The sequence below is a fragment of the Macadamia integrifolia genome, chromosome 14 (genome assembly GCF_013358625.1).
Source record: "Macadamia integrifolia cultivar HAES 741 chromosome 14, SCU_Mint_v3, whole genome shotgun sequence".
NCBI lineage: Eukaryota > Viridiplantae > Streptophyta > Magnoliopsida > Proteales > Proteaceae > Macadamia > Macadamia integrifolia.
In genome coordinates, this window is record NC_056570.1 from 19,090,983 (window position 1) to 19,113,928 (window position 22,946).

Below are 22,946 nucleotides of genomic sequence, written 5' to 3' on the forward strand. Positions count from 1 at the left end.
TAGAAAAAGAAAAATATTTGAAATCCAGGCATTGGTGCCTTTTTTTTTTCTTGGCTTATTTTAGGGTTTCAGAATGTAGGAATACTAGGGAAAAAGAAGTTTAGCTCTTGGAAGGAAACCATAAACCATCAAATAGAAGAAGGAAAGAACATGGCTCATGCGCCTATACAAAGGATCACCCGAAATTATGGCCCCGCGTTGGTACAAGGGCCACACGATTAGGTAGTGATCTCTTGCCCATATAAAGAAAACTACAAAATACTTAAAACATGTATGATCATTGTTTATAAGAGAAGAATAAAGACTTGGGTCGGTCCTAGCCAATTTCAATTTAGCTTGGATTGGTCAAAATCAAAAGAAATCTACCCCTATCCTAGATCTTGGAAGTGATGCTGAGAAGATTGGAGGCCAATCCAATCCCAATTCTTAAATCCATAGTATGATGCAAAATGCATGATTTTGGGAGTTTAAGATGGATGTGGTTCACCTGATTCATCTTGCAAATATCTCACAAATGATTGAAGAAATCCAAAATACTAAATGCTTGGGGATGCTTCAGAATTTTCCTCAGATACCTCCTTATCCTGTGACACACAGCAGAAGTGGACCCCAATTTTCTTCACCCGAAGTTTGATCACCTTCCCAGGTATATAATCGTGGCGAATGGTTCTCTTGACTGAGAATTTGATGGTATCCCCATCTTCAGCTTTCCAAACACAATTTGGTATCTTGATTACCCAAGTAGTCATTTCTTCATGATCAAGTGAGATTACACTTTCGTGCCTCCATGTAAAATCCTTTGATTCATTATAAACTACAACCACTACTTTAACAAAGTTGAAATTCTGGAACAACCATCCTCCTGTGGCGTCCGAACAAACAATGCATATAATCAACCCTTTCATTTCCATGTTAAGAGGTTTAGTAACCTCACAAGATAATGAATGTGACTCACTTTGAAAGCCAAACCACTCTGGAACCTCATTCCCACCGAAAATGATGTCACAAACATTAAGATTTCCAAAGTCTTTACATATGTCCTGTTCATGGAACCAATGAAATCATGTTATTTATAGAATTAAACTTCTTTTTTCTTTAGAGAGAGAGAGAGAGAGAGAGAGAGAGAGAGAGAGAGAGAGAACCAACCTGAATGATTCTCTTTTTGACAAAACTTTTCAAATTGATGCAGTTAAATAATTTGATAGTTTCTGCAGACTTCAAACCCTCCAATCCCTCAACTTCAGTTAACATTTCACAGTATGAAAGATCTAGCATCAGTAGGTGCTTCAAGTTTGAAAGATTTGGTAAGCTTTTCAACTTTTTGCAACATGATACATCAAGAAAACGCAAACTAGATGGAAGCAATGGGAGTGATTCGAGTCTTTGGCAATTCCACATATTCAGAGTTTCAAGTTTTGTGCAGAAAGAAATACTGGTTGAAAGATTCTGGAGCTTGCTGCATTGGCTTAGATTCAAGTTTTCAAGATTCAGGAGCCCTAAGAAATCAGGGTTACAGGTTAGGTGGCGGGAATAACTAAGATTGAGGACCTCCAACTTTGTGAGATACTGGAAGAAAGAGGGAGAATTAGTTTCCACAAAATGCATATGATAAAACCAAACAAATATAGGAAAACTCACAAAATTTTGGCATACCTTGGTTCCCTTCCAAAATTCTTTCAGTTTGCTCTCTTGCATGTCAAGAATAACAAGGTTTCCGAGATGAAAATTATTTGGTATATATTCGTATGGGAATACTTTCCAACTAAACCAAACTAAGTTTTCGAAACAGAAACCCCACTTCTGAAAAGAATGTTCCCAATCTATAGTGATGTCGAATCTTCAACTATTAACTTTGAGTAATCTTAGATTAGGCATACTAAAAAATCCTTCAATGGACAATGGGCTGAACTCATTCCCCTTTAACTGAAGGCCTTCAACTGCATCAGTTCCCTGATAAAAGAGAGAAATAAATAACAATAGAAAAAAAGATGAAAAGGACAATGTTTGAGTGAGGACAACGTGTTACTAATACTTACAGTGCGATGTTGTAGTACATTAAGGACATCATGATGGTTCCACAATCTGCTACGTTTTCCAGGATGCTGAAAGGACTCTTTGTGAACGATTTCTCTACCCATGCCTCGAATTATATTATGCATACACAGTCTGTTATCTTCATTGATTGTTATCAAAGATCTCTCTGTGAGAATTTTAATTCCAATTTCTCCGCCCAGACCACAAGCATCTAGAAATCTAATTACAAATTTCTTGTCCTTTCCAATGAAAAAGCATGATATATCAAGGAATATGGCCTGGTTGAAATCATCTAATACATCATAACTTATTTTAAGCTTTTCAAAAATCTCATAATTGGGTGACTCTCTTAATTTCTTCAATACTTCTTTCCACACATTTTGATGTTTTTTCCATAGAGAAGAACCCAAAATCTCAAGAGCGAATGGAAGGCCCCCTGCATAATGTATTACATCATTTGAGAGTTGTTCATAACCTTGAGGTGGATGCTTTTGTTGAAAGGCATGGAAACTGAAAAGTTGAAGTGATTCACTTTGATTCATTGTTTTGACCATATATCTTTCATCAACATCCAACTTATTTAGCAGATGTTCATCTCTGGTAGTTAGGATGATCCGACTTCCTGGACCCAAACAGCCATGCCCTCCAACCAATTTATAGAATTGTCTCATTTCATCCACATCGTCGAGAACGATAAGAACTTTTTTATGACATAGACGTTCTTTGATAATTATGATTCCTTTGTCCTCATAGTCTATGTCTATATTTATTCCCCTAAATATATCAGTGAGAAGCATTCTTTGTAAGAAAGCTAAACATTTATGGTTACTTGAAAGCTCTCCAACATTACGAAGAAAGCTGCTACCTTCAAATTTAGTAAACATGTCTTTAAAAACAGCTTTTGCAATAGCTGTCTTACCAATTCCACCAGGGCCATATATCCCTACGATGCGAACATCTAATCCATCATTTAGCAAACTACCTATGTGCTTAGTGTGGAAATCTAACCCAATTGTACATGCCACATCAAACAAGAGTATGTTTTCCACTTTTTTCAATACTTCTTCAACAATTATCTTTGTAAGCTCCGTCTCATACCTGACCATTTTGATACAAATAAAGAAATAAAAAATGCACAATAAAACTTTAGTTACTAAATCAACAAAGCTGAAACTATAAGTTAGTATGAACTAAATTTGAATATGTTTAGTCAATATTTTACTAATGAAAAAAAAAAAAAAAAATGGGGCTCAATGAGAGAGTTTAAGAGAACATCTATTTTATAACTATTGTTAAAACTATGTATACAACTGCGGTTTCTACTAATTACCATGGAATGTATTACTAGGGGTATTTTAGCTGTGGTTCACAGTAACTGCGGTTTCTATTGTTGAACCCAAAATATGTTATTAGTGTTTTGGATATGATTCCCATGTAGGATGTGTGATTGGTTATTCTAACAAATTTGTTCATATATTTAAAGGTAAAACCCAAGTCACTAGGTGGAATCTGAGTTGAAAAAGATGGCATGATGGATGGCGAAGAATTGCTAATGATGGTTTACCTTGGTGAAGCTACGACCATCTGTGCTGTGAGAGATTCAAAAGCTTTAATTGAAAAATAAAGATATGAAGTCATTCATGAAGATTGAGATTATTAAGCATAATTATGTCACTTTTATGTAATCTTGACATTGATAATTCAATTATCTATGCTTAATTGGATAAATTCTAAGTGAAACTGACAAACTTACGGACCATCGTGCTTTTGTCAAAAAAGAAGCAGTGGGTGTTGAGTCCCCTATTTTGTGGTTGGCTGTGGAAACATTGCGGTCTTTCATGAGTGGAGCATTTAATGTTCGACACTTGTGATGCTTTCCTCATTGATTAATAACTTATTATATCAACCAGACTCTAACCAAATATGAGGAACTCTAGGCATCCTAAATGATGTTAATGAACTCCAATAACTAGTTTTTTTTTTGGAACTAAGACTAAGTTTTGAAAATGTAAAATGATTTAATACTTTTCATTATGATGAAGTTCAAAAACGGTTTTGGTTTGTATTTGAATCTTTTCCACCAAAGGAAATCTGTGTTTGACTCAAACATCTAGTTTAATGGCTAGTTTGTTTCCTATAAAAGGCTTGAGTCCTTTAAAACCTTAAGTAGATCACAAGAAAGATAAAGCTTCAAAAGTATATTATTCTGAAAAGGGGCAAAGTAATTTTGTGAGAATCAGTTGAACTTAATTGGTGCAACTTTAGACTTGTAAAGAAGTCATTTTGTTGTTTTTGGTGTGAGCTTAAAGAAGCTCAAAGTTGTACTATTGTATAAAAGGGAAATCCTTTCTGGTCGGTGGTTTGGGTACTCAATCTGAGGGACTGGTGATTGGAATTTTGAAATCGTTAGCCACGTGTGGCTAGAGTGTTCAATCCAAGGGGTTATGATTGAATTGTGAAAAGCCTTGGCTGGTAGTCTAGCTGCCAACTTGAGGGAATGTAACTGCTGTGAAAATCCTTGGCTGGTAGTCTAGGTGCCAACTTGAGGGAATGTAACTGGTTGTAAGACTTGATTCCTGCCAATTTGAAAATCGATCCCCCACAATGGAAAAAATCCTTGGTCTGGTGGATCAGGGTAGTGGATGTAGGATCTTAGATCCGAACCACTCTAAATCTCTTGTGTTAGTGATGTGGTCACATTGGCCTCATCCAATGGTACTCATTTGTTTCTTAAAGGAAGGGATATGGAGAGAATTTTGAGGGGTGATTCCTAATAGATAGAGAACCGTTTTTCTCCAATGGGAAATTGGGTAGAGTCTACATATAGTAGACTTGGAAAGGGAAACAAGAATCTCAACCTAATCTATCTATTATTGAGGAGTCCCAAATCACCCAACAACCGAACCCTATCGTCTATCACTCTTACTACTCTCTTTTTCTCTCTTTTTGGATCTGTAGGTATCTTCATTCATTGCAACAGAGGGAGATCTAAACTGGTATTAGAGCTGCAACCCTTTATTATATATTTTATTTTGCTGTCCGTCTACTCAGATCCTTAAGACAAACAGGTAAGTATTCAACCCATAAAGCATTATTTTTACTTAAGATATTCAATAATGCTCAACAGTATTTTATCCAAATCTTATACGCTCCATTGCTTTTAGGATCGAGCATATACGATTGAAAGTTTCTGTTTACTAGTATATAATTAGATCATGTTATATGTAAAAAGTATATTAAGAGATCCTCTGTACACAACGTATTACATGTTAAGTATTCCTTTTTCTAATACAATATTCATGTTATGCATGTTCTTGGGAGTGGGCTACTACACATTACATGTCACTGTAAAACCATCTGACCATGCATAACCATCTGACCATATATATTATATTTATTTACTATGACTTGTATTATTGTTTAATCAGATTTTGGTTGTTACATAATAGTGACATCATATTACATGTCACTGTCCCTATTATATTTCACTATCACTTCAGTTTTTGTTGTCCAGGTAATAGTGATATCATAGTTAATCTTTCCTGCTTTTTTTTTTTTTTAAATTATTGTTAAGGTACAATTGCTATTACTATTTTTTAAAAACCTTCTGTTTAAGAACCTTTCATGGTTTATTTTCTGGATTAATAAAATAATAATAATAGAAAGTGTATTAGTAATCTTAATCCCTATTAATCTCTAGTCTAAATAACCTATTTAAAATAATTTCTTTTTCATATCATTGATGTATCTTGTGCAACTTATATTAAACCGAACCTGTTAACACCATAATAAATTATTGAAATCATAAAAGAACTAGTGATTTAAATATTATACCACTTGTCACCTAACATATTAGTATTCATTCTTTTGGCTCGTTTGTAGCCATTAGGAATCAGAATTTAATGTAAAATAAAATAAATAATAATAAAAAAATTATTGAATTCATATTTGTTTAAACTAGTGTGGGGAAACATAGAGTGAACTAAATTTATTTATTCATTTTCCAGAACATCATCATGGCCGAAAAACCTTTGTCTCATGAAATCAACAATCTTGAGAGACTCAATGGGTCGAACTATGAAACCTGGAACATGAAAATCACACATGTACTGATATACGAGAAGATGGACCATGTTCTAGAACCAAAATGAGTAGTTGGGTATAATGCTACCCTTGTAGATATTAAAGCTGCAGAAAAATGGGTTGAAGATGACAAGATAGCCCGAAGCATGATCCTATTGAAAATGAAAGACCATCTGATGAAGGTGTTTAATAAACACAAAGCAACCAAATCAGTAATGAAAGTTGTGAGGGCCAAGTATGAAGTGAAAACTGAAACCCACACTCAGCTTCTGGCTCACAGATATAATAGTTGTAGAATGATTAAGGGTGAGGATGTTGTGGATTATGTCAACAAAATGCTTGTTTTGGCTCAAAACTTGACTGATGCAGGATCAGAAGTGTCAGATAACTATCAAGTATCTACCATAATTAATAGTTTGCCCCCTTCTTGGGCAATGGCACAAACTGCACTAAGATTCCTGGGGGACAATCTCACTCTTAATAAACTTCCCCAACAATTGCAATACTATTAAGAGTGCATGGAGACAAAATCCATGGGTGAATTGCATATAACTTAGTCCAACTCGACTCAGCCAGAGATTGACCAAGTAGAGTCACTGGCACATCAGCATCGATTCCTTCCCAATACCAACCATAATAAGTTCAAGGGAAAGGGTAAAATGAAGTCCAGAAACTTCTGAAAGGTGCCTCCTGGAGCATGTTATGAATGTGGAAAATTTGGTCATTTTAGGGCTTCCTGCCCTAAGATAAAGAACAAAGGAAATTCTGCACCTGCACCACCACCAAACACTCAGCGGAAAGAGTTTATTGGCACAGTTTAGTGCAATTTATCTGGAGAACAGTATGAGGGGTGGTGGATTGATTTAGGTGCGACATGTCACATTGCAAGGACCACAAGAGGATAATAAGAGATGAAGCCTCAAGGGCAATAACTCATACAACGAAGTTCGAGGTGTTGCAGACTCTATGCTTGGCCTTGGGAAGGTGAATTTCCATCTGAAGGATGTAATTTATACTCCCGACATGCTTCAAAATTTGATTATGTACCAGCCCTTGTTAATAATGGCCTAGATGTGCACTTGACAAGCACTAAGGTCAGCATTGGAAAACATAATCGTTCTTCTGCTTCAGGACGATTTGTCCCTGACAAGACTTGTTTTTGCTTTCCACTGTTGAAAATCTTCTTAATGTAACCACTGATATTGTTAATGAAAATGCATCTAGGTCATTAGTTTATATTGATTGTGTAAGTCTTGTTGATTTATACATGTGGCATATAAGACTAAGACACCCTGAAATTAAGAAAATGCAACAAATAATTAAATTGGGGTTAGTTCCTAAGTTGTCTAAAGTAGAATATGATGGGTGCGAGGATTGTCTCTCTAGTAAAATGACCAGAAAAACCTTTCTAGTTGGAGTGAGAGCAAAGGAACTTCTTAGAGTAGTGCACTCTGACATCTATGAGTCATTAAATGTGAGTACCCATAGTGGTAAAACTTATTTTATCACATTCATAGATGATTTATCCAAATATCCATATATTTATTTACTCAGCAGAGAATCTGAAGCATTTGAATGTTTTAGACGCTATAGAACTGAAGTACAAAATCAGTTGGGAAGGAATATTAAGGTTTTAAGAACTGATCATGGTGAATAGTATTACTCCACTGAGTTTGAAAAATTCTATGAGGAACATGGAATTGTTAAACAAAAGATTGTGTCTTTCACACCACAACAGAATGGTGTGGCTGAAAGAGTGAATAGAACGCTACTTAATGTAGTACGTTGCATGTGATCACATTCCTCTCTCTCCAAGGAGTTTTGGGGAGAGGTCATTCTCACAGTTAATTATACCTTGAACAGAATTCCTACTAAATCTGTAGAGACAACTCCCTATGAACTATGGATAGGTAGGAAACCAAACTTAGAAAATCTAAGGAAGTGGGGATCAGTTGCCCATGTACTAATACCTGAGCTGTGATACCCTACTTTCTAGACCCAGTCTAATTTCTCAGTTGGTTCGATTTGGTCTTGTAGGACCTGAACCCGTGTGAGTAGGGGAAAGTACCTTATAGAACATGATGGCAATGGTGACTCTGAACTCAGGTTGGCCAAATGAGCTGGAGTCAGTGCCTAGTGTAGTCCGTGTACCGAAGCCGTGCACTTGCATGTATCACAAGGCCATGTTCGCATAACAAAGGTATATAATCATATTTTCTATTGAGTATGCATATAAATAGTCTACAGAGAGCGAAATACGTGTCGAGACAGAGCCCCATCAAAAACCCCAATGTTTAGGCTAAATTCTGGTCGACTGGTGGGTGGTCATAGGTGGGTCGACCCACCAATGTGACCTACCAATCTGATCACTAGATATTTTTACCCCACTATGAATAGATTTTTTTACCTCTCTTTCACCACATTTATTGTTTTACACAATAGTTGAGAAAAGTAAAGAAGAGAGAGAAAAAGAAGAAAGAGGAGAAAGGAAGGAAGAAGAAAATGGGGAAGGAGATGATCGTTGTGCGTTGTCGGGGTCAAATCTCTTGAATCTGACACCGGATTTGCGATCCTCATCTCGAGATCTACGATTTGAGGTGAGTAAGGTCCATATTCCTTAAGCCTTTATGAAACCCAAAGTGAAACCCTTTGATTTGGGTAGAAATCCTTTGGATCTTGTTACTGTCTTTTGAGAATATAAATCTATGGTTTAATAGAGGTTCTATATGTTGTTTATGAATGATTTAAGGGAAGACTTGCAAGATTTGTGAATCTTTTGTTGATCTCTTAAGCTAAAGAGAAGGATTTGAGGGTTTGAGGTGTTCTTGAGCAAAGAGGTAAGATCCACGCTTAAGACCTTGAATTGACCTTAGATCTACGTTGGAATTATGATTTGGAGCCTTAGATTTGTGGAAATTACCGTCGAATCGACCCTTGATGGTTTCTCCAAGGTGGGATGAAGAATGGAAAAGAACAACAAAACCTCGATCGTGAGTGGTGGGTGCTTGGGAATGGATGGGACCCACCAATCCAGCGCCCGCCTGTCCTGGGTGGACTGCTGGTTCGACCGATGAGGAAGGACTGGGGGCGTGCCTTGCCCATCATTCTTAGGCCGTAGGTCCAAGCAGGGTTACTGGTCTGACAGGAGAGCAAGGATTGGTGGGTGCCTTGGCCGTCGCTCTTAGCCCGTCGGTCCAGGTAGTATTCCTGGATCGACAGGCGAGCAAGGGCTGGTGGGTGCCCTGCCTATCAGTCAACCTACCAATCCGACTGCTCGGATTCTAATTGGATCCTAATTTATTAGGTAACCTACTCTTGTGATTTTAAACACATTGGAATCATCAAACCTCATTGGTTATGGCCTTAAAGTGGATGTCTACTAAACCTAACTCTTTTATGATAGGTTGTACTAGAACTCGCGTCATCGCACGTCGGATCTACCTCGTACCAAGGGTGATCATTGTACACAAATAAGTAAGTGGAAAGAGGACATTGCATCATGTCATTTTGGTTATAGACTAGTCATGTCATCATTTATTATTATGTAGACTAGTCATCCATGAATGCCATTACGTGCATTGATGTGTGCATTATGAAATTCAATTATGATTTATTATGTTGATATCTTTAATTGTTAAATGCCTGTTCTTGTTACGTGATGTGAGATGGGTGATTTTAACTATTGATTATGATGCTTGTTAGACTAGATGCCATGGTTGGTTTCGACACGAATGCATTGGTGGCCCGTGGTATGGGACACGGTGGTACTATGCAATCGTATTATCTCACATAAAAGCATGCAGTTAGGATTGACATATTCCTATGCTACGACCCTTCCCAGTAGGGGTTTAGGTGTTGAGTATATCCTGTTGGCAACTTCAGTGATATAATAGAGGGCCAATCATACTACTTTTAAATTTAATGTCGCTCTGGGTAAACATTTTACTTTTCGGTACCAACAACTGGCCTTCTCTAGCAATCCTATGGGTGTATGACGGGATGGGGCTCACGACTCAGACCTGGGGTATACGCGCACTATGGTTATAAGTAGCACATAACCTATGACTTAGAATTATTGTCTAGGTGGACTAATATAATAAAATGAGCTGCATGCATATAAGTTCATTTGTATTGCGCATACTTGTGTGGTCTTTCTTTTCACTTACTGGGCTAGTGAGCTCATCTTACGTGCACATCATTTTTAGTTGATCATGTAGGTTATCCGACCGGAGAACTAGAGCAGAGACCCACCGTGAAATTTTTAATCAAGGACTAGTAGGTCCCTGAAGATCTTAGACAAGGGGCCTAGTGCCCGTGCGAAAGTTGTGTTGCGAGTCAGCAACACTGATACCATACAGGGATCCTTTTTTATTACTTTGGGAATGTTACCCTTTTTGTGCTCTGAATATTTAAATTATATTTTTTCTGTATATATCAAGCCTACGGGCCCACATGTAATTATGTTATGCAATACAATTTGGGTATCAAGAGTATTGGGGTATTTATAGATATGTACATGTAAGACTTCCGTTGAAATAAGACTTCCGCTGAAATATAAATTTGATTTGACTTAGTGTGTGTATGCTATGCTGTGGTTACTGTGTCATGTGATCCTGAAAGGTTTTGGGTTAACAAGAGTTAACTCGGTCACCGGTCCTATGTGGAACAGGGTGTGACATGAGCCATATAGAAATAAGTTGGATTCTATAACGATCAGATATAAATTCATAAGATATCCTGAAGGATCAAAAGGATATAGGTTCTATCACTTTGAAAAAGGGATATAGAATCTCTGCATATCATTAATGATGACTATGATTTGACACTCAAGAGGAATCAGAAATTTTTGGTCAAGGAATCTAAGCCTCTGAAGATCAAGTTGATCATCAGGGACAAGCCCCAGAACCTAGGATAAGTGGGAGTAAAAGAACCAGAGTACCCCCAACTTATTTAGATGACTATTACCTTTATCTATGTGAGCCATCTTGTCATACAGTTGGCACGATGTGAAAGAAGTAGATGATCCCGTAACCTACAGCGAAGCGATGAAATCGTGAGAATCAGGTGAATGGTGGAATGCCATGCGGGAGAAAATTGATTCTATCACAAAGAATCAAATATGAGAACTTTGTGGTGACTTACCAAATGGTAGAAATGTTGTAGGTTGCAAATGGATACTTAAGAAAAAGTATAAAGTAGATGGGTCTGTTCATAAATTCAAGGGCTGGTTAGTTGCAAAAGGATATACACAGAAGTGAGAAATAGACTACCAAAAAACTTATTCGTCGGTAGCAAAATTAGCCTCTATTAGATTGATATTGGCACTTGTCGCACATTTAGACTTAGAATTATTCCAGATGGATGTGAAAACCGCCTTTCTCAATGGTGAGTTGGAAGAAATCATATATATACGATAGCTTGCAGGTTTTTAGGTAATGAGACAAGAAGATAAAGTATGTAGACTTAAAAAGTCTTTGTATAGATTAAAACAGTCTTCAAGTCAATGGTATCTGATATTCTACAAAACGATCCTTAAGTTAGGATTCGTGGCAAACAAGTTGGACAACTGTGTATATATTTTGAAATCTATGAGTAGTTTTACTATTCTCTCATTGTATGTTGATGATATACTATTAGCTGTAAATGACTTGGATATGTTAAATAGAACCAAGCAATAACTTAGCAGTAGATTTGAAATAAAGGATACGTGGGAAGAATCTTAGGTGCCGTTTGATAACACTCTGGGAGAATGTTTCTGGTGTTCTTCTATTATGCGGGAATGCAAATATAACAGAAATATGTTTGGCACGTCCGGTTCATTTTTGTATTCCCCCGGAATGAACCAATGAAAAAGAATGAGTAAAGAATACATTGCAAGAGTACCAAAAAGTTGCTTTTCTATTCTTTTATAAACTTAAAAGAACAATCCCCTATTCAAAACCCCCAATCCCTTTTCTCCATCTCACGATCAAAAAACCGCAAGTCCTAAGGAAAACCTATTGCAGGTTTTCACTCTCAGGTTTCGCCGCTGCCCTCTCTCTCCTTCGTCGATTCCCTCTCTCTCTCTCTCGGTCGCAGGTTGTTAGTATCCAGGTGCGTCGCCGCTGCCCTCTCTCTCCTTCGCCGATTCCCTCTCTCTCGCTCTCAGTCGCAGGTTGTTAGTATCCAGGTGCGTCGCCGGTGCCATCTCTCTCCTTCACCGCTTCACTCTCTCTCTCTCTCTGTCGCAGGTTGGGCGCAGGTCAGTCGTCGGTGCCCTCTCTCTCCTTCGCCGCTTCACTGTCTCTCTCTCTCTCGGTCGCAGGTTGGGCGCAGGTTGGGCGCAGGTCAGTCGCCGCTGCCCTCTCTCTCCTTCGCCGCTTCCCTGTATCTCTCTCTCGGTTGCAGGTCGGTTGCAGGTCGGTCGCCGGTGCCCTCTCTCTCCTTCGCTGCTTCACTGTCTCTCTCTCTCTCTCGGTCGCAGGTTGGGCGCAGGTCAGTAGCCGCTGCCCTCTCTCTCCTTCGTCGCTTCACTGTCTCTCTCTCACTCGCAGGTCGGTCGCCGGTCGCCGCTTCCTTGCCTCTCACGATCGTCGCTTCCCTGCAACTCACGATCTTCCCTGCAGCAGGTATTAACAAAACTCTCTCGATATCCCAATAAGCTCTTAGATTTGGCATGTGGCATGTCCAATTCATTTTCCAATTATCAGATTTCAATGTTAAAGATTTGTTCGGATTTTATGTCAACTCATGAAAAATCCAGACTTGAGATCAAACTTATCATAAAAGTGAATAAAGGTGGCATCTAGTATGAGGTCGGTTATAGGCCTAGTTCCTGATCCTGATTCCATTTATATCCAACCAACTTAGGACCAAAGAGCTTGTGTGTCTTTAATCTGTATACTTTTGAAGCTATTTTCTATGTAATATAAGGTAGACAACCACATACTAATCTTACGAAGGGATTTGGGACTCTGTCCTCCATCAAAAAAAAAAACAAGTGAGAAAAAGAACAACAACCATATGCCAAACTATAGTAATCTTGTTTAATTACAAACCTAATGTAACCAAATCACTCACTGGCAGCTACATATAGAATATCCCATCAGTAAAACTCAAACTGAAAACTGGGGAACAAAAATTCATGCCAAAGGGACGAATTGAAGGCATAATACAATCTTTAAATTCCAGGTTGTTAGTATCCACATCACTGGGGAACAACCAAAAGGCTTGTCACTGGCCTTCCTTTAGCACTAGGACTTTACTATTGGCCTTTCTTTCTGAATTATGATTTCTGTAATATTATACCATTCAACAGTCCTCATAATAAATATCACTTGACTAGGTTTTTAGGACAGTTAGATCTTTTCTTAGTTATTAATTTTCTCCTCTAGTTCATCTACTCTAAATTGTCTGATTTTAAATCTTATCTTATTATCTTCTATTTTGTTCATTAGTCCCTATCATTTTTCCTGTTATTTATCTGGTTGGAGATCCACCTTATAGGTCCCTTTTCCTATAGAATATACTTAGAGGATTAAAAGACCAGAGTTACCATTATTGATCCTTTTTTAAACTAATAAAATCTTTAGTGCTTAATGATATTGATATTTTGGAGCTGGAAGAGGGCTTTTATTATGTAAACAAATGGAAAGATCAATTTGAAGTTCTTGAGCATGATGTAAACAAATACCTTGCCAAAAGACATGTATTTCTTTTTTAAGGCTATAATGAGATGTGTTTCTAATTTTAGAGTAATGGCATCCACTTCGAGAGCTAATAACGAGGCAGCAAAATGGACTCAAAGCGAACAAGATTATCTCTTGAAATTAATGGTTGAACAAGTGAAAGTTGGTAATAAGAGTTCTAGCACTTTCAATAAAGGTGGGTGGAACAATATCAAGAAGGGGCTTGAGGAAAAATTTAATCGGTCATTTACGATGGTTCAATTAAGGAATAAGATGAATAAAATGCGATTCGATTACAGCGCTTTCAAGAGACTACTGGATACTACAGGTTTTGGTTGGAATTCCGTGACGAGGACCTATACAGTTGAAGATGACAGTGTTTGGGATGTACACATCAAGGTATACTGTACTTTTATATGATTTTTTTAATATTCGGTGTAATTTTATCTAATAGCTAGTTTGTAAAATTTTCAGGCAAATCGTGATTGGTCAAAGTTTAGGAGGAATGGGCTGCCACATTGGCCTGAACTATGTATAATTTTTTGGGATTCATATGCTAGTGGGATAGGCGGATTCGGGAATGAATCTGATTTCAGGTTTGAAGAGGAATCGAGAGGTGTTGATGATGAGGTGGATGCAGATGTAGATGTAACTCCAACTACTCCATTGGCTAATACCTTGCCAACAAGTTATTATGAAAGCCAAGATCTAGGAACTGATCGTCCTAGAGTCAACAGAAGACTTGATAGGACACCTACAGGATATAGGAAGAAGAGTAGGACAACTGGTATTGAACGCGCCATACAGACCCTAGCCGAGTCAGTAGCAAACAAGAATACTTCAACCCCTAGCTCAACTCCAATGGGTCTCACTCCAAATACCACAGATTTCAGCACTTCTACTTATGTTAGATTATTGGAAACTATGAATGATATCCCAAGAGAGTTGCATATTAAGGCGTGCAAGAGGATATTGGTGGATCGGGAATGGAGAGAATTATTCATTACTCTCAAGGATGAAACGAAACAATTGGCTTTTGATGTGTTAGATTGATGGATGATAATCTAACCTTTTTTTTTTAATATGGATGATTGTAATGAAATACATTTAAGACCTTTTGTAGTAGGATCGATATATTTTGATAGTTACACTTGATGTAAAAGTGTAATATGGATATTTACACTTTATGCTACTTTTCTAAATATGCCAGTTAAATTTTACTATTATTGTAGCAATGATTCTGTTGGATGCCTTTTTGTTTTAAATACTTATTACATCATCTGATAATTAGGGCATGTTGGATGATTATAATTTTATAGATCTTTTGGAAAATTTGTATTAGGGGATAAACATTTGTATGATATTAACAAGTTTATAATTTGTATGAATCAGTTATGGCAAATGTCGATAATACTCCAATAATCTCCTCTACTGACGAAGATGTAGAAGAATTGATTCTCGCAACATTGTGGATAGTACAATTTCACTATTCCAGCGATTTATACAATAGAGAACCACGCAGGGATAGTGCATTCATAGGGGCAGCATGGGTACATGAGGTGTTGCATGGGCATGCAAACCGCTGTTACGAAGAATTTGGCATGGAACGACATGTGTTTTTAAATTTATGCCTACTAATGAGACATCGTGGTTGGTTACAAGACAGTCGCAAAATTAGGGTAGATGAGCAATTGGCAATGTTCATGTTCAGAATAACAGGTGTAGGTCCTACTAATAGAGCAGTTGAGGAGAGATTCCAACATTCAGGACAGACTGTCAGCTATTACTTTGGCAAAGTATTGCAAGGGGTGCTTAAGCTTTCTAAGGAGTATATCAAAGCCCCATCGTTTGATGAGATTCCTATGGAAATAATTGCAAACAACAAATGGTGGCCATATTTTAAGGTAAATTGGCAATTTTCTTTCTAATAAGTTTACATCATTTTTTAACTTATGATCGTTTTTTGTTTCACATAATAGTGCTTTTGGTTGGTTTTTTGTTTTATTTTAATTAGGATTGCATTGGTGCCATAGATGGTACACATGTTACTGCTATAGTTCCCAAGGGAAAACAGATCCCATATCGAGGACGGAAGGGGATAACAACCCAAAATGTGATGTGTGCCTGCTCGTTTGACATGAAATTCACTTTTGTATATGCGGGTTGGGAAGGCAGTGCAAATGATTGTCATGTATTCAATAGAGCCCTAGAGGATCCTACTTTACGATTTCCTCATCCTCCCCAAGGTATATCAATTCCCAAATTATCATGTATGCAAATGATTATTGTGTATGCTTTTAATGTCTTGCTTTATCATATTGTAGGGAAGTATTACGTTGTAGACTCAGGATATGCGAGTAGGAATGGATACTTGACACCATTTAAAGGAGAGAGATATCATATACCAGATTATAATGGAGGAAGAAGACAACCCAGAAGTACTAAGGAATTGTTTAATTATAGACATTCTTCTTTAAGGAATCATATTGAGCGTTGTTTTGGGATTTTAAAATCAAGATTCCCTATTTTAAAAAACATGCCTCAATTCTCACTTAGTTACCAAAGTTATATTGTGATAGCTTGTTGTGGACTTCATAACTATATTAAATCTGAACAAATAGCAGATGCACTTTTTCAACAATATGGGGAAGATGACTACTATGATCCTAATGAAGAGAGAGTCAGGGTAGTCAACACTCACGGAGAACAAGAAGATGGTGATATTGCGAGTACTTCTACTACAATTCATCAGGGCAGTCAACGTGTACAAGGAAGACAGATGAATGAGCTAAGGATACAAATTGCAAATCAAATGGCAGTAGATAAGGGTTACCCCCTGATTTGATTGTTTATGTAATAAAATTTCAAGACACCTATTTGCAGCTATGATTTTTATTTTGTAATTCCTATAAACTTGAATAGTAGACTTTTGTTTTCTTATTAAGATAACTGTGGAAACTCTTTATGTTTATATTTGATTATTTCCTTTAAGTAATAGTATTTTAAAAGGTAGTTTCATAAACAAATTATTTCCTTATTTAAGTTAAATTTGACCATAATAGCATGTTTGTAATTATTGATTTCTTTGTTCAAAAGTGAATTTTCATTATTGTACTCTCCAAGAATAGAAGTGTTTGTCAAACGCTATTTCTGTTCTTTTCCTGTTCTAAAGCCATTTCTGAAATAGTTTTACCAAACGCTGTTTCTGTTCCGCCAGAGTGTCTTCACAGCATGGAATCGAAAAAGAACACTTCTGTAAAAGAACACTCTCCAGGAATAGAAGTGTTATCAAACGGCTCCTTATATTCTAGGAATTCAAATAAATAGAGATAGAACACAACGTAGATTGTGTTTGAGTCAAGAAAAATACTTGAACTCTATGTTGAAAAGATTTAGGATGCAGAATTGCAATCCCTCATCCACTCCAATAATATTGGGAAAGACTTTATCTAAAAGTCAATGTCTTCAAGAGAGACAGAAAAAGTTGATGTACCATATGCTCAGACAGTAGGTAGTTTGATGTATGCCATTTTGTATACATGATCGGACTTGGCCTATCTAGTCGGTTTGGTAAGTAGATACCAAAGTAATCCTGCTCTGCCCATTGAGAAGCTGTGAAAAAGATTATGAAGTATATTAAAAGAGTTAAACACTTGAAATTGTGTTTTCAAGCATAAAAGCTTAAGGTTATTGGATACTCTGATGCTGATTTTGGAGGTGACAGGGATGATTGTAAGTCCACCTCTGGTCATGTCTTTATATATGGAGGTGCAACAGTTTTTTGGGATAGCAAGAAACAAGAATGTGTTTCTAGACACACACAAGAAGCTGAGTACGTTGCTTGTAGTATGACAAGTACTTATGGAGTATGGATAAGACGGTTTTTAAATGAATTTGGGCTAGATCTTATAAATGGACCAGTAGAAATATTTTGTGATAATCAAGCAGCAATAAGCTTGATACAAATGGTGCATAAAGCTCGAAGGGAAAACATATAGAAATACAATACCATTATATTTAAGATATAGTAGAAAATGGTGAAATTGAAGTATCCTATGTACCTACGAGCAATATGGTAGCCGATCCCCTCACAAAAGGAGTTCGTGCGGAAGCCTACATTAAGCATGTAAATTTAATGGGACTTGAAACAGTCTGACTTTGAAATTTGAACTATTTGTTTGGAATATATATTCGACTTAGAACAGTCTAAGTCTGGAATAGGAACTGAATGCCGTTTATTATGACAATATTTTTTATTGTTCCTGGATATGTCATGATTAGGGGTGTCAATTCCGAGCCAGCACCACTAGGCCCGATCGAGCCTGACACATTTACTTCCCAACGTGGATCGACCCAGTTTATTAAACGGGTGTTCACGGTGCAAGTAGCTAGCCCGTCAGGTGCCCTACCGAACTTACACATTTATATGCCCGGCTTAAACCCACTATTGTAACCTGGCCCCTTTAATACTATGTAAAATTCATATTTTGCCACTACTAGTAAAAAAACAAATTAAGCTTTCTTACCCTTTGCTTTGTAGTAGGATTTGATTTAATTAAGCTTTATTTTGTAAGTTGTAAAGATCATAATCTCTTATTTTTCTTTGTAAGAACAACTATATTCTCATATCATTTTTCTTTTTTATTAAATATTTGCGTCACATATTTTTAGGCATTCAACTAACTTAAGAAAAGAATTTTAGGGTAGGCACATTTAGAGTCCATTTAGACTTAAATAGGCCCGTAGCCCCGTTAAGGGCCGGTTAAGGCCTGATTAAGGCCCATCTAACGAAGCTCGATTAAAGCCCGACATCGACTAGCCTGATTATAAACTATACCATGCCCCCCCAAAGCTAGACTCATTTACTTAAACAGGCGTTCACAGTGAACACCCCTAGTCATGATGGATGTTTTTGGAAATGGAGACTAATGATTTTGTGTATTTGGCCAACATGGCCAAGTGAAAGATGTCAGTGATGTGGCCACATTGGATTCATCCAACGGTGCCCATTTCCGTTTCGTAACGGAAGGGATATGGAGAGAATTTTGGGGGGTGATTCCTAATATATAGGAAATCATTTTTCTCCAATGGGAAACTGGATAGAGTCAACATATAGTAGACTCAGAAAGGGAAACAAGTATCTCGACCTAATCTATCGATTATTGAGGAGCCCCAAATCACCCAACAATCAAACCCTATCGTCTATCACTTTTACAACTCTCTCTTTTTCTCTCTTTTTGGATCTATTGGTATTTTCATTGATTGCAACAGAGGGAGATCTAAATCTTGTGTGGTCTCTTGTCTCTTTCCCTATCTCTCCCTTATTATCCCTTACCTCGTTCCTACTTTCTTTTTCCATTTGTAATTTTCTTTGGTTATTTTCATTACTTGCAAGAAGTTGATGTTGAGGAAAGGCCACACTCGTAGGTTGGTTTTGATGATAAATAACAATGAAGGCATTAGCAATTGTCTTCAAATAACATGTCTTGTAGAGAAGTCAAATGAAGAGGCAAGGTGATACATTGTACACCCCATGACCTTAAGTTGTGAAGAATTTAAAGCTCAAGAAGGGATAGAAGAATGAAGTCAAGTTTGAAAATTGTACTTAGATATTTAGTAAATTTTACGGGAAATTATTCATACACACTTACGCTAGTACACTTCACATTGCACCTTGCACCTTGCACCTTGCACCTTGCACCTTGCACCTTGCATAGCATTATATTCTTATACATTATCTAAACTTAGATAGACATTAGTAGATGCCCAATAACCCCTAGAAAGGATCCAAAACATGTTGGAAGTCCATTGGGAAAAGCCCTAAAACCATGAACTCCATTAACAAAAAATCAAAGCAACCGGCTAGTTGAAACAGAACAGCCGAATGAAATCGGCTCAACTAACAGCGATCCAGTATGCAGCCGGTCGGTGCAAAGGCCATTCTCGAGAGGAAATTGACCTTCATTTCTAGGCACCAGATCAAGCCGGTTAATGAACCAATGAGCCGATCGAGATCAAAAGACCAACTTCCCAAGAGCAACTTCATTTAGCCGGATAGACAATTGGTGAGTTGGTATAGGAGAGCGGATCAAGTCTTCATATGAGAATCATTCTTGTACGGGACTGATTCGCCCAGATAGAATCCACTCACCAACCAATTCTGTGATGGATTCCGTCTATGTGGATCAACCTATACGAGAATGATTCTCATACAAGAACCTAATCCACACTTTTGATACAAAACCGGTAATTCAAGCTATGCCCCAACAGCTATATTCTACCCCCAGTGGAATCTTTATCAGCGAGCTCGTTGGTCATAAAATTATCTGTTATGGCTTAAGTTTGTAATGAAGTTTGGGCCATTTCTAAGGCCTATTTAAGAGATCACTATTCACCATTAAATGTACAAAAGTACCATCATTAAGAAACATTCAAGTGAACCTCCAAAATCAAACATAGTTATTGAGATTTATTGTTCGTAACTCCAAGTTCGTTCAACCAATCTCAAGCCTGATTCTCCACAGCTCACAAACTCATCATCATTAAGAGAAGTTCAAGGAGACTTAAAAGTACATACTATTCACATCATTTACACTCACATAAGGGGTATTGGCCAACTCTTTTTTAGTTAGCAAATTCCATTTTATTTCATCATTGCTCTCGTTAGAGCATTATTTTTGTGCATTAGTCTAGATTGTACTTGGGTTTTTGTAAATGAATCCTTTGAATAAAATTTAAAGACCATTTTAATCACTAAATGCATTATTATTATTATTATTATTTATTATTATTATTTTTTATACACCATTGCAAGAGAAAAAGATTGTAGGGGTTTTGGGGTTGCAGATGGATTTCGAACCATAAGATATGGTCATAGCGATAGGTTGGGGTAGACAGAGTGGCAAGCTGTGAGAGACATGGGGTTGTGGGGCAGATGGCGCGGAAGCTCAAGGGTTGGGACGGTTGTATGGGTGGGGCTGCATAGGGCTAAGGTTGTTGGGTTGGGTGAAGACAAGGTAGTGTGAGGTAGGTTGGGATTGGTTGCATTGGAAGCAAGGGGCAGTCACAAGAGAGGGTGGGGTTGGTTGCACTAGGAAGCAAGGGTGGGGTGATGCTGGCAGAGGTAGGGGAGGATGGGGTGGGACTCGGTTTCCTAAGCAGGGGCAAGGGAGGGTGGCGATTGGTTGCAAAGTGAGGTGGGGCTGGTGGTTGAGAGGGTCACTGGATAGGGTAGGTTGACTAGAGTTGTTTTTAATGTGACTTCTAATATTCGGGGCAGTAAATAAAAACTCAATGCCCACTCATAGGAGGATGAATTACCTGCTAGGTGTTTCTTGCCCTAGTCTGATATAAAAAAAATAAAAAGAAGAAAGTATGAGAAAAATTAGGGAGTTGAGCATATTAGGAGGTAGCCTAATCTCGTCCTCAAGAGAAAAAAAATAAGAGATTCAATGTACTTGTCTACCTTCTATTACATACCAATTCTTATTATATAGGATAAGATAATAGTTAAAACTTACAATCCACCCTCTTCATGTTTTCCTTATAAACTCTCTCTACTACTCCACCATATAGCTCCTCCTACAACTTTTCCCTTAACCCACATCTAGTACTAACTTACAATAATAACTAACAACTCCACCTATGATAATATAATACACTCCATCTATAATAATAATAATAAATGAAAAGTTAGGTACATAACAATCCTTCCCCTTCCAATTGTCATAATCCTTATGGACACTAAAATTAAGTACGATAATTATCCACCTACATCCTATATCTTAATAGGAAAAATTCCAATCACCAAAACTATAATTATCATTCCATAGCATGGCACTCTCTAGACAACGAATGGTATTTGCTTAAAGAAGATGGTGAATGATTTGCTTTGAGACATCATTTTCTTCTTCTTTATTTTCTTCAATTTTGTATTTTTCTTCTGCTTCTTTTTCTTCTTCTTCCTAGTCATCTTCTTCTTCTCCTTCTTCTTCGTCTTTGTTGGTTGCTCTAGAAGCATCTGTATGGTGGCCGTGGGAAGTAACTCAATCTTTTCAAGATTTGTTCCAATAAATCCAAACTTCTCAATTGAGAATCTTGAATCTTGTTGAAAATTTGATCCATGAAGAATCAGTTCTGATAGCTTATAATACGAGCACGGATAAAGTAAAAAAAGAAAAAATAAATAAGAAAGAGAGAAATTAGGGAGTTGGGCATATTAGGAGGTCGCCTAACCTCGTCCTCAAGAGAGAAAATAGGAGATTCAATTTACTTGTGTACCTTCTATTACATACTAATTTTTATTATATAGGATAAGATGACGGTTATAACTTACAATCCACCCTCTCCACGTCTTATATCCTCCCTCCACTACTCCATCGTATAACTCCTCCAACTTCTCCCTTAACCCATTAGTACTAATTTATGGTAATAACTAACAACTCCACCTATGATAATATAGTAATACTATACATCCTCTTAGAATAATAATAATAATAATAATAATAATAATAATAATAATAATAATAATAATAATAATAATAATAAATGAAAAGTTAGTTACGTAACAATTTTGTTAGGTCCTAGAAGAACTCAACCCCTTAAATCGGCTTACAAGGTGAGGGGACCCAAGATCATATCAACCCACATCAATTTCCATAGGAAACAAATGTGGGATTAGCCTCCATAAGTTAATATGGGATCATAACATACCACCACGCTTCCAAACCTGACGTCCATGGTGGTGATACCACTGTTATGGTCCTGAAGAACTTAATCCAACAAACTAGCTTATAAGGTGTGGAGACTCAAGACCATATCAACCCACATCAATTCCCACAGAAAATTGATGTGGGATCAGTCCCCAAAGTTGATATGGGATCATAACATATTCCAAATCGAGTTTCTTTAATATTTTTAAAGCCAAATCTAAATTCTAAGTTTCCTTTTCAATAAATTAAATTAGTTTCATCCAATTAAAGAAACATATTACTAAAATTACTTTCACAAATCCAGGAAATCTTTTAACTAATGATATCTCCCAATTAACGGTAGGGGTTTAAGTTTGGCCTTGACAGCCCGAGCTCATCCTAAGCTTAAATAGGGCTTGGGTTAAGATATCTAAACATAAGGGTGGATTAAGGTTGAAAAACACTGACATTG

At 37.2% G+C, this 22,946-nt stretch overlaps 1 protein-coding gene across 4 annotated transcripts in view; it reads right to left on the reverse strand.

Moving 5' to 3' along the window:
- Positions 1 to 22,946, reverse strand: part of LOC122061381 (TMV resistance protein N-like) — a 28,136-nt gene that overhangs the window by 508 nt on the left and 4,682 nt on the right. For 2 of the 4 annotated variants that reach the window (XM_042624626.1, XM_042624624.1), the window contains exons 2-5: positions 2,037 to 3,132; positions 1,654 to 1,950; positions 1,147 to 1,566; positions 488 to 1,040 (exon numbers count right to left, since the gene is read on the reverse strand). In XM_042624626.1, coding sequence (XP_042480560.1) covers positions 1,840 to 1,950; positions 2,037 to 3,132 — 1,207 coding nt within the window. In that variant the 3' untranslated portion in view covers positions 488 to 1,040; positions 1,147 to 1,566; positions 1,654 to 1,839. Of the gene's footprint in view, positions 1 to 58; positions 1,041 to 1,146; positions 1,567 to 1,653; positions 1,951 to 2,036; positions 3,133 to 22,946 lie in introns of those variants that run through there. The other 2 variants (XM_042624627.1, XM_042624625.1) reach the window with 2 other exon arrangements.